Below are 12,659 nucleotides of genomic sequence, written 5' to 3' on the forward strand. Positions count from 1 at the left end.
TGAAGCTTGTGTGTATAAGAAAGCTAGTGGGAGCATCATTACCTTTTTGGTATTATATGTCGATGACATGTTACTATTTGGAAATGACATTCCAACCTTGGAAGGTGTAAAAGCCTGGCTTGGAAGCTGTTTTTCCATCAAGGATCTTGGTGAGGCCGCCTATATTCTGGGAATAAGGATCTATAGGGATAGATCAAGGCGGTTGATAGGTTTGAATCAAAGTGCATACATTGACAAGATCTTGAAAAGGTTCAAGATGGAAAACTCTAAGAAACGTTTGGTACCTATTCAAAGAGGAACAATGTTGAGTGTTTCTCAATGTCCAAGCTCAAAGGATGATCAAGACAAAATGAGTGGAATCCCATATGCATCTGCTATAGGATCCATCATGTATGCCATGATTTGCACCATACCGGATGTGTCATGCGCTTTGAGCATGACAAGTCGATACCAACAAAATCCGGGAACCAGCCATTGGATGGAGGTTAAGAACATATTGAAATACCTTAGAAGGACTAAGGATATGTTTCTAATATATGGCTCTGGTGAGGAGGAGCTCGTTGTAAAGGGTTACACGGATGCGAGTTTCCAAACTGATCGAGATGATTCTCGATCACAATCGGGATATGTCTTCGTTCTAAATGGTGGTGCTGTCTCTTGGAAGAGCGCAAAACAAGACGTGGTAGCCTTGTCTACCACTGAATCGGAATACATCGCCGCCTCATTGGCAGCTCAAGAAGTTGCATGGATTAGAAAGTTCGTTGCCGATCTAGGGGTAGTCCGTACCATTCAGGACCCTCTAGAAATCTTTTGTGACAACGAGGGTGCGATTTCTCAAATCAAGGAACCCCGTGCACATCAAAAGACTAGGCACATTGAGCGGAGATTCAACTACATAAGGGATGAAGTTGAAAAGGGAAAGATATGTATTCGCAAAGTTCACACTGATCAAAACATTGCGGATCCACTCACGAAGCTCCTTGAAAGGCCGAAGCATTAGGGTCATACTTGCGCCTTAGAACTTCGATATTCTAGTGATTGGATTTGATCTATTTTGTATTTGGATATCGGAACAATTGTTATTTTGACTCATTCATATGATTATGGTTTATGATTATGACTTTTGAGTTATGTTCCATTTTAGCATGTTTAAATCCGTGAGTAATTAGATTATTCTAAACATCCGTATTCGATCATACTTGTGGGAACAAATATGAAAGTAAGACTATTATGAACTTGGATTGGTAGATATTCATGAGGTATGAATATAGCAAGGGGTTTGCAGCCAAGGTTCATAAATATTTATGGGATAAATATTGGATATGACCCGCCCTTAAATTTTACTGCATGGAATCCTTGTGATTTGTGATCATAAGTAAATTTGAGTAAAGGCGAACATCATAGTATCCTCCGACATGAGATACATATTGGGTCTTGATATTCATCGACTATTGTACTTTGACTTAGTTCTTCGCTGCTCTGAAACATGTCGGTACATAAGGCTAAGCTCAAGTGTAATACAAGGTGATAGTGAGAGACCTATGTAGTCAGTAGGGGATTTGTCCCTCTTATTCGTTGAGAGTTAAATGTCTAAGGCCTGAAAAGTTAAATCAACAAAGAATGATCACTCTGTGTCTCTAGATTTAACATGACATTTGTGACAAAAGGATAAATGATAGTTTCACCTAAATCATTTTCAAGTATGGGACTTGAAGGGGATGATGTTATTGCATGGCATTTCGTCATACGTATTAGGGATAGTAAACCGTTGTTAAGCGGTATTTTCTATTTGCATCAATCTTCTATGTATCTTGTGCAAGTGGGAGATTGTTGGAATCGATCTACCCAAGACACATATTAGAGTTGATGTGGCTAGTACGTTATGATCCAAGTCGGGTCATACCCAATAACAAGCTAGACAAACACCACGATAATTATTATTAGATATGATCTAAGTAATGATTATCAACACTTATAATATTTGGAAATTGGGTTTTCTAAATATTTGCATTTGTGTGTTAAATAAATTATATGGATAATTTATATTTTGAGAGATGTTATTTGAATTGGTTAAATAACATATTGTTTGTTACTTATGATATGTTTTATAACATAAATATTATAAGTAATAATTGTAAGTAATTGAAAGGGAATTTGAAATTTGGGTGGGAAAATTCCTCCATCTTCTCTCTCCTCCTTTTGTTTCTTTCAATACATGCAAGAGGTACCATTGGAAGATCATTATTCTTGGGTGAATAATAATTTACACCATCTCTCACACACACATCTCTCTCTCTCTTTTCTCCCTTTGAGGTCGAGAACAAGAAGAAGAAAAGGAACAAAGGTTGGTCTTGCATCAAGTGTTAGGACCCTAGCAACCAAGGTGTTTGTTGGAGCTCGTTGGGTATACAAGCTTGAGGTTCTCCTCCATTGGAAGCTGGCCGTTCATATCTTTCATCCTCTTTATCTTTCGGACTTGAAGGTATGATTTATGCAACACCCTATGGTTGTTTTGATAGCATGTATTTCGTATATGGATCCGGGCATTGGGTTTAAAATAAATGGGTTTATGTGTAAGGTAATAACATGATTTAAAACTTTATTTTTGCTGCGTTTTTCTATATAATGGGTTATATGGACTTTGATAATCTTGTTAAAACCCAACAGACCTATCAACATAAATTCAAGCAAACAAAGCGACTATTTAGAAGCTTCCAGTTTAGAAACTTCATAATCTAAAATATTTAGTACCTGAAACTTATGTACCTAATTGTTTTGTTATTAAGCACCCATAGTACAAATATTTTTGTGATTAAGGCAGTAAGTTGTGATTCTAATTATTCATAAGCCAAGTATTTTTAGTGAACTAATTATATGATACAAATCAGGAAATTTCCAACATTAGCCATCTCAGAATACATGTTTGGCCAGCTTAATTAAGAACCAAATAAGGAGTATTACTTACATTACCTCCAAGTATCATGCTTCATCCTTAAACTAAGAGCCATCTTGTGACGATGCAACTTGTTCATGGGTTACCTATTGAGTTTGACACCGTAGCGGCTTCGCCTCTATACTAATCAAAGCCTACCAAGCAGGGAAACAACTTGTAGCAGTATATTGCAACTGAAGTCACACAATCAATTGGCTCGTGACCACTAACAGCCTGTTGTGGCTGCTGCTACTCGTCAGAGCCGTGGACCTCCAAACGCATGGAACCCAGCAACACAGAACTTGGACTAAATTTAGCTACAAACTGAATCAAAATAGTTAAGTTGTATCAATATAAAGAACATAAAATATGAATGAACCCAAAACCATATCAAACATAAAATAATAGGTGAATATGATTTCCTCAATTCAACTAACTATGAGGTAAGAATATTAGAATTGTCAATGGGAGTGACTCATTTCAAGTACATAGGTAACTACAGATCCCTAAAATTACATCCAAATCTAAAAAACAATTATGTCATTAAATATATGTTCTGCAAATAATAAAAAATACAAAGATGTTCTCATACCAAGACACATTGATGCGGTGAATCGGAGAGCGATTCCAAGTCACTGTCGGTGGAGAAATTGTAAACCACCACTGCCACACTCAAACCACATCAAAGAAACCCCACTGGACAGGTACACAGCGGTGGTGAGAAACCACCACTGCCACGGTCAATCCTCCTCCGCCTAGGGTTAAAAAAAACCCAACAATAGCATACTACATCACCGAGCCACCACACGACGGTGGTTACTAGAGAGAAACCGAAAATGAGGCGATTTGTGGCACTGGCGGGGGCACATGTAAGTGAATGGTAAATCAGAAATCACACACCAAAAGGCTTAATTGATCAAAGGAAGAACGAAGATTAGAGCCCTAGAATTTGTAATATGTAAATTCCAGATTAAATGAGGACTGGTGGTTTCAATTTGGGGGAATTGAGAGAAGAAGAAGAAGAAGAAGAAGAAGAAGAAGAAGAAGAAAGCCCTAGTTTGTTCAAAAAGTCTCACCAGAAAGTTGCAAATAAATATTGATTGGTGTTCAAATATTTATTTGAAATAAGAGATGACATGCATATATGACACGCAAGAAACTTTTTTAATTTATGACATCGGTTCAATGACACACAAAAATATGTGTCATAAATCTTCTAAATATGACGTTTTTTAATGACATGCGTATTTGCACGTCATAAATCACCACGTGTCATTGTGCGCATGTCATTAAAGGCATTTTTTCTAGTAGTGCTTACACGTTTTGACCTTTTATAAGTTAAGTTACTCTTACTAAAGTTACTTATTTGACCAGTTAACTAATTCAAGGTAACCCAATTTTAGTTGTTGACTAGTTTATGGTGACTTATTTTAACCCGTTGACTACCTTAAAGTGACTGAAATTAACTCATATACAGTTTTGTTTTACTTAAATTAGTACCATTATTGGATATGATGGATCTTAACTGCTACTTGAGATTTACTGACGTATAAAACTTGAACTTTGTTCTTTCTAAATTTCAAGATTTGATATTATATCTATCAAAGTTCGATTCGTACGATTTTATGTAATGTTTCATTGTCATATTTTCCTTTGCTAAGGTCAACAACTACATATTTCCCTAATCATAAAAATCAATTACATATTTCAACTTCATATTCGTATGATTCTTAATTACATATATTTTAAACTAGAAAATAAACTGCATACTTCGTCTTCCTAAAACATATATATTACATATTTATCAATTTCTTTAAAATTAAGTTATTGAATCACTATATATTTTCTCTTTTTTTTCATTAAAGATTTTTACCGACCTTGAATGCGTTTAACCAGCGTTGACGTGTTACTGGCGTCAAACTCATTAATTGGGTTCAGATGCGTTACTTGAACCAGACATGTTAATCAGCTTCGAGCGCGGTAACCGACATCTGACACGCTGCGGATTCGGATCCATTAACTAGCGTTGGACGCACTAACCGGCGTTGAACACATTAATCGGTGTCGGACACATTAACCAGCTACATTGTGCAAAGTGCATTTGTGTAGTAAACGAGGCTCAAACTAATGTATGTATTAAATCTATACAAACTTCCATACAAAAAACTTAAATTCAAATCAACCAAAATAAATTAACAATAATAAAAACAATACACATGTAATAAAAAACGTGTAATACACAGTATTTCATAAACTCATGTGGACCATTTAAATAATCTTAAATATATATATAAACGAAACCTTTAAAAGCTCAATGATTGTTCTCTACATTCTCACAAAGTCACAAAATTGTTTTATTTGTAAATAAAGGTTTCTCATGCATTTAACCCGAATTCACGGGTATGGGTCTTACAAAATCTAGATAACCCTTAAACGGGTTAAAACATCTCATTAAATTAAAATTTTAATCTTACAAAATATTTGCTATGAATATTCTATAGAATAGGGATATGCTAAAAATTAATATATGATTTTTTAAAAGTTATTATTTATTATTAAGAAACAATTTATAGTAAAAAATATAAGCGGGTCATGGGCCTCACCAAACCCAGATAACTTTTAAACCGGGTTATAACATCTCATTTATTTATGAAACCATTTCATAATCAAATCGTAAGTATATTATTAACTTTCGTACAATAAATAAAATTAAAATCCAAAAAAATATAAATATTATAAACGAATAAGATAAAACAACTTCGTAATACGTGAATAAAAACTACTTCTATGATATTTATAAAATTTTTACTGTAGTTATTATTGATGTCTAGTTGCTCAAGGATGGGCCAGGAGGGTTTTTTCGTGGAAAATTCAAAAATTAATGGGATTATTAATATGTGAATCAAACGTACACTATATATAAGACATCTAGGAATATAAGAATGGCATGGTTAAAGCCTACAGGTAGTACTTAATTTAATTAATTAACTGTTTATCATGTCTGCAGGTTTGGTTATTGTTCTTGGAGCGACTGGGGTATGCATTCTGGTATGTTTTGTTGCAATTGTTGCCGCTAATGTTTACTACAGAAAAAAAGAAAAACCTGCCGACGAGCAGACGCCAGAAGGTCAAAGCAATCGAGACAAAAAGAAAGATAAGGATCGAGAATTTGATACGGTCTTGGATGTTTGTTGTTTTGGTGGTGATGGTGATGGTGGTGGGTGTGGTGGCGGGTGTGGTGGTGGGTGTGGTTGTTAATTATCAGTAAGAAATTGTTATCGATTTAGCCTTTAAACCGTACTTTTAAGTTTTTTTAAGGCTCGATTTTCGTAGATTAAACACAATAGTGCAGCAAACTAAAAGCAAAATGCCATATCAGGATCACAAACATATGTACTATTACTGATCATAGCCACAAGGCTATATGTCACACTAATAGTTTTCTATATGCACCTTATTGGGTGACTTCTCAAACTCTGGTATATTACTTCTATCCTGTGGATCTGATGCATAAGAGCATCTACAATGAGTTACATTTCCCAATGTCCAATCTCATGTGACATCTTACAAACTTGGAAGAAACCAAACTTCACAATTGTAGAGGATTATGGATTGATGAAGATTTGCCACTACAAACTTGTAGCAAACTTAGAGTGTGGGTCCCCTCTCTCTCATACACACACATATCATATAATATACACATATGCATACATCTTTAATATTTTTTTAATAGGGTTGTAAAGGTTTGTTGTTGTGAAAGAAAGTGAGGTTTTTGAGAAAAGTTTGAAATATGATGTGGCGGTTTGTATGCGTTTGTTGTTGTGGATGCTTTAAGTGATTTTTACTAGGCTTGTGAGTGAATATATCTCCATAATGAATTCAAATATAGGTGACCCAATTATTCTTACTGTCGAAAGCCCACATACAACAGTTTGTGAAGGGCATGAGTGGCTCAATGAATGAAAATCAGAATCTTTGTAATGTTCTGTTTGATCCCGAGGGCGTCCAGATTTTATCACTAGTGAGTATTCGGGCAGGTGGGTTATCCTGAAACTAAAGATAACTTGGAGGCGCTTAAGGACTTAAGTACGACAGGTTGGGCCAGCTGGCGGTGGCCATTTGAAATTGGGTCACCGCGTACGAAGCACATCTCTGTTTGTTAGTCGTTAAAAAAAGAATGCCCTTCAAATATGCATTTATAAATAATAATATTAAATAGATGCTATTGTTAAATTATACACCTTAAAATAAAGCAAAGTAGATATAATAATAATAATAATAATAACAGTAAAATAATATATATTCAAATATTCACTTGTTTGTCTCGAGTTTAAGATAATACTCCATATTAGTTCGTTGTTTCTTAAAACTATTAGATTTAATATTAGATAAAAACTAACTAAAAAGTTATTTAAAATGTAGAAATTATTTATATAATTTATATTGAATTTAGATCATATCTGAAATGTTATAACTAAATCAAACGAGTTACAAAACAGTTGAAATTAAAGCGGTAAAGAGGCTAAGGATTCATGTCCAACATGTACAGGCCTTTAAAACAAATTGCGGGTCTCCATGTTGACGTGATTAATAATTACTGAGTTGCGTCAATAATCAAAAACAAATATTTAACTCTTAACATGAACAAACAAATGATATTACCAGGGGACTATTAATCTGAGAATTCCAATATCCAAACAAAATAAAAAGAAAATGGAAATGGAAATGATCAATAATTCATCAATAAGTAAATGTGAGAGATTGTCGATGAGGGACGATGTGACAGTCAAATTTTCTATTTTATTCCATAAGCTTGGCGGTAACTAACTAACTATAGAGTCTTTCAAGTCTGAAAATGGCAATCTAAGTATATATATATTTTAGATAGCTAGGCATATATTTATTAGAAAGTTAGTGAATTGATATTCTAAAAATTTAAATATTCCTTCATCGACGTACGCTGGCATAAGCCTAGTTGTGAACGGAATCAATGTGAGAAGCCAGTCGGAATCCTAACTCTTGAAAATTTGAAGCAAACCTGTCCCAGAAGTTTTTTTCTCTGTGTTACTAATGTGTACACACGTAAAGATATGTTCTAATGTAACAGTTTGTGTCTTTATACCATATATATATCAATTTGATAAGTAATGTAGATTGGAAATTGCAATATTGTAGTTTATTTATACGGGTTCCTACCGTCCGCTTACTGCACAGTGCACACGATGTGATACGATTTTATATAAATTAAAGTTTAATATATTATTTAAGTTTATATGTTATTTAGTTTCCTTATTATTCTATAATTAGGTTTCTGTATCTTTTTCTATTTTTATGTCTTGGATTCCTATATATTGTAATCTACGTTTAAGAAAAAGAATAAGAAAACTAATCAGAAAATTGTCTCAAGTTTCGTTTCTCTTTTTCTTTCTTGTTCTTGGAGCCTAACCCAAGGTCTATCGGAAGATTGACCATCTCGAATCGGCTTTATTTGTATGATGTAAATTTGTTTGAGCAGTATCTAAACTCTAAACCATTGGTAAATTACTGTGAAAATGTAAAGTAATTCACTAATTTGTTTACAATATGTGAAATTAACGTTATTTATTGTAACACAAAAATGCCACTTATGACCTAATTTGGGGTTAATGAAATGTCCTGTGGTTGCTGTGCTGCTGCTGTTGTTTGTATTATTATATCATGTGTTATTAATCGTTTCAGTTTAGCAGTGACATTTTCATCAGTTTATGTTGGGTCAAAACAAACTAGCTTGCTAGATTGCCCTTATTCACATCAACAGAGCACCACCCGCAACCCTTGTTGAACGTCATTTCCGCCAACCACAACCAATGTTACACGACACCAGCGCACCCCATTATTAATGCACACTAAATATATGTACCTTTGTGTTTAGTACGTGTGTTTGTTAATGAAACTATCTAGCGAACATGAGTAAAATCACTTACTTAATAACGAACATGAACAAGAAGCTTTATTCATCGGTTATGTTTTCGTTAATGGTATATTTGTTCAATAAATGTCTGACGTACGAACACATGGTCTTATTATTTGGTTCGATGCGATTCGTAATACAGCCCTAGAAGGAGTTATAATTATTTCTAAGCCGCCAAATAATGTTGCCCATACTTTATCTTTACACAACTTGATTGATTAAGAAAACAAAGATGAAACAAAATTGATATCAACAAAACTTTATTGATAAACTGATGATACAACGTTATAACAATTCAGAATGTTTTTGACTCTTCAACATTGACCATATTTATACACAACCAGAACCAATGCTAATCTGACATGTGTCATGGAAGTTATAAACTTTCCATTTGACACTTCTGGACCGTATACTTACATAAACATTCTAAATACATGCTAAACATAGTTGACACAATTACAACACGACCCCTAAACTTTGACACCCATGGATTAACGAAATTATTATTAATGCACACTAAATATATGTACCTTTGTGTTTAGTATATGTTCATGCATGTGTGTTTATTAATGAAACTATCTAACGGACATGAGTAAAACCATTTACACAATAACGAACATGAACACGAAGCTTTATTCATCGGCCATGTTTTCGTTAATGGTACATCTGTTCGATAAATGTCTGACGTACGAAAACGTGGTCTTATTATTTGGTTCGATGCGATTCGTAATACAGCGCTGGAAGGAGTTATAATTATTTCTAGGCCGCCAAATTACCCAAAGACACATTGGATAACCACATCAAAGTCCAAAGACTAATTAATTTCTTAGGTTTTCATTCAAGAGGAAATGAATAACCGGATCTTAAACTTCTATTCCGCCCATCGCCTAATGGACAGACACCAACCCAAATGAGGGTAAGAAGAAGCCGATTGTGAGAATATAACTTTGTTATGTTAGTTTTCATCAATAGAGAGGGTCAGACTCAAAATTTTCGGACATCAAGAGATAACTTTATACTACTGAGCATAAAATAGGGATCCCGGTCTCCATGAGTACATGCGCACACAAACAAACACGCATAGTTACTAAAGGTTACTACAAGGTTCTGGTTTCCTTAACATATCATTAATATCATTACATATTTATAATAATTTTTTCGAAAATACTGCACATGATATTACATATAGGAAGGAAGATAAGAGTCTCTAGTGGAACTTAAGGCTGGTCAACACATTGTTGTTAACTGGATCAGCCAAATGGTCCAAAAGGTTCTGAAATGGTCCAACACCAGTCACCAAACCCTGAATGAAGTAACCCAATATAGCCAACATAGCCAATCTACCATTCTTGATCTCCTTTAGCTTCAATTCCTTGAATGACTTCTCATCTTTACCAAACCCTAACGGGTTAAAGAACGGTCCACCGGGGTACGCTGGGTCGCCCGACCCGGAAAACCCTTTTTCCAAGCCCAAAAAGTATTGTTTCCCCATTGAACCCGGGTTGTACCAATCTTGTAGTCTTCTGTGTTCCGCAAAGCCCATAAGCGCCATTTCGAATACGAATAGGGTGAATGGATCAGCCCAGTAGTTGTATGTACCGGCTGGGGGAATGACACCGGTCTTGAACCATGGGAGGGCGGTTTCCGGAGGGATGAGGCCAAGCTTGCCGAATATCTCGGGTGCAATGGCTCCAGCTGCGCCTAACATGGCGAACCGGCCGTTGATAACCTCGCCGTATGCTAGCCACTTGGGTTCAATGAATCCACCAGTCCCTTCTGGGTCTGAAAGACCAAGTGGATCAAATCCATAGTCACCTGGGAGACTGTAAATATTCAAAGTATTAGGTGTTAAAAGAACCATGCTACAAAGGCTTTCACTTTTGAGCTCAAATCTTGATCTTCAAAATTAAAAACCAAGCAAGCACATACTTTTTTCTCTTTTTCTACTTGTTAGAATTTAGTAAGGGTGTGCACGAAACTGGAAAAACTGATCCGAAACTAAAAAGAAATGATGGTTTGGTTTTATGCTTCTGTAAAAATCGAACGTTTGGTTTTGGTTTTACATGTAATAAATGGCAAATAAAAAAAACTGAAACCAAACCGTAAACCGAAATAACCAAAATTGAAAAAAAAAACGTAACAACCGAAGTTTCAGTAAATGATTTAGTTTTAGCCCAAAACGAACCATGCCCACTTATATAATTTAAATTATTCTAATATTTAAGATGGAAAGCACTTAGCTTTGACTTTAATAGTTAAACTACACCATCATTAGCTAGTTAACAGTATTTACTATACAAAACAACCAACTTTATTCACCACAAATATTTAGATTTCATATTAAGCTAAAAAGCACTAAGTTCTGACTTCAAAAGTTTCCTAAATATATCTTCTTATAGAAATGAAATAAATATTCAAGTTCTTTAGCTATATATTACCTTCCATCCAGGTAAGAAAGTGATTGCTTGGATGCAAACCACAGTTGCCTGTTAGCTCCTTGCTGATAACATAAAGTAAACCATCAAGTTTTGATCAACCTCAGACATACATATATACATGCATACTGATACAATTACATATATCTAATATCTTACCTTAACAGGAGGGGTGGAAGCAGCTTTAACAAGAAAAGATATCTTTCTTGCAGGTGTGTTTAGGGGCCTGGCTCCAAAGATTTGTCTAGCAGACTCCACTGATGAAGTGAGTGATGATGAAACCAATGCTTGTGTTGCCATATTTTCTTGAAACAATTAGAGGGTTGTTTGTGGCACAGTTAGGGAATGACAGGAGGGAAACATAAGGAAGAGGGTGGAGGGTGGTGGGCCAGATGAGGTTGTGGTTGTGGTTTGCGTTGAGCCAGCCTGAATTTGCAGATTAGGTTTAGGATCTTTAGTTCCAATGAGGTTTTCACATGTGGCAGATCACTTGCTTGGATAAGAGATTTTTATTATCTCACCTATTGGTGGCCTTGGGAATTTGATAAATATTATGTTTTTGTTAGAATATTATTACTTGAAAGAAGTTGTAAATATATTTAGCTTATATTTAGCTAGATTTTCAAATACTAATTCCAGCTTATTAAACAAATATTTTCTTAAAAAATTATAAATATATGCGGTTCAAGGTGATATATATAATTTTTTTTCCAAAACTATTATCAGATATATATTCAACCAACGGACCCAGGTTATTATTTTAGTTATTGAGTAAAGTGTCATTTTTGTTCTTATGGTTTGACAAATAATGCAAATTTAGTTTAAACGGTTTTTTTTGTGTATGGACCATCCGCATTTCTCAGTTTTTGTTAATTATATCTAAATCACTAACCTCATTAAATTTAGCAGTTAAGTGAGGGATAAACATCTCTTTTCGCTCTTTCTTTATTATAATATTTATTTCAGTGAACTGCTTTCGTCCCCGTGGTTTTTTAATCCACGGTTTTAGTCAAATAATTTCAAATTTGCAATTTTCTTCCTTATGGTTTAATTTCACTTTCAAATAAACCCGAATTCAATAATCACAATAAGTTTGGTCGCTAAACCTATCGGTGTGCCCTTCACGTGAGGAACAGTTTTGTTTTTTTTTTTTCATTTTTTTCCCAAACACACACCAACCCCTCACGTGAGGGGACTTGCGAATTAAGACTAGGTTTATTTGGGGAGAAAAACGACAAAACTTGTCGTCACGTGAGGGGCACACAGATTGGTTAATGACCAGACTTAATGAGGTCAATAAATTCGGTTTTAAATGCAAGTAGAATGAAACTACAAGAACAAA

At 34.7% G+C, this 12,659-nt stretch overlaps 1 protein-coding gene across 1 annotated transcript; it reads right to left on the minus strand.

Moving 5' to 3' along the window:
* Window positions 1-9,976: 9,976 nt before the first annotated feature.
* LOC143579416 (photosystem I chlorophyll a/b-binding protein 3-1, chloroplastic-like) lies at window positions 9,977-11,699 on the minus strand. Its single transcript, XM_077062729.1, has 3 exons — window positions 11,477-11,699; window positions 11,321-11,382; window positions 9,977-10,705 (listed from the first exon to the last, which is right to left on the minus strand). The coding sequence occupies exons 1-3, from the start codon at window positions 11,615-11,617 to the stop codon at window positions 10,090-10,092; spliced, it is 819 nt and encodes a 272-aa protein (XP_076918844.1). The 5' UTR covers window positions 11,618-11,699; the 3' UTR covers window positions 9,977-10,089.
* Window positions 11,700-12,659: the final 960 nt, after the last annotated feature.

Source organism: Bidens hawaiensis, unplaced genomic scaffold, assembly GCF_021521415.1.
Source record: "Bidens hawaiensis isolate Kalapana, Puna unplaced genomic scaffold, B.hawaiensis_p1.1 tig00029722_1, whole genome shotgun sequence".
NCBI lineage: Eukaryota > Viridiplantae > Streptophyta > Magnoliopsida > Asterales > Asteraceae > Bidens > Bidens hawaiensis.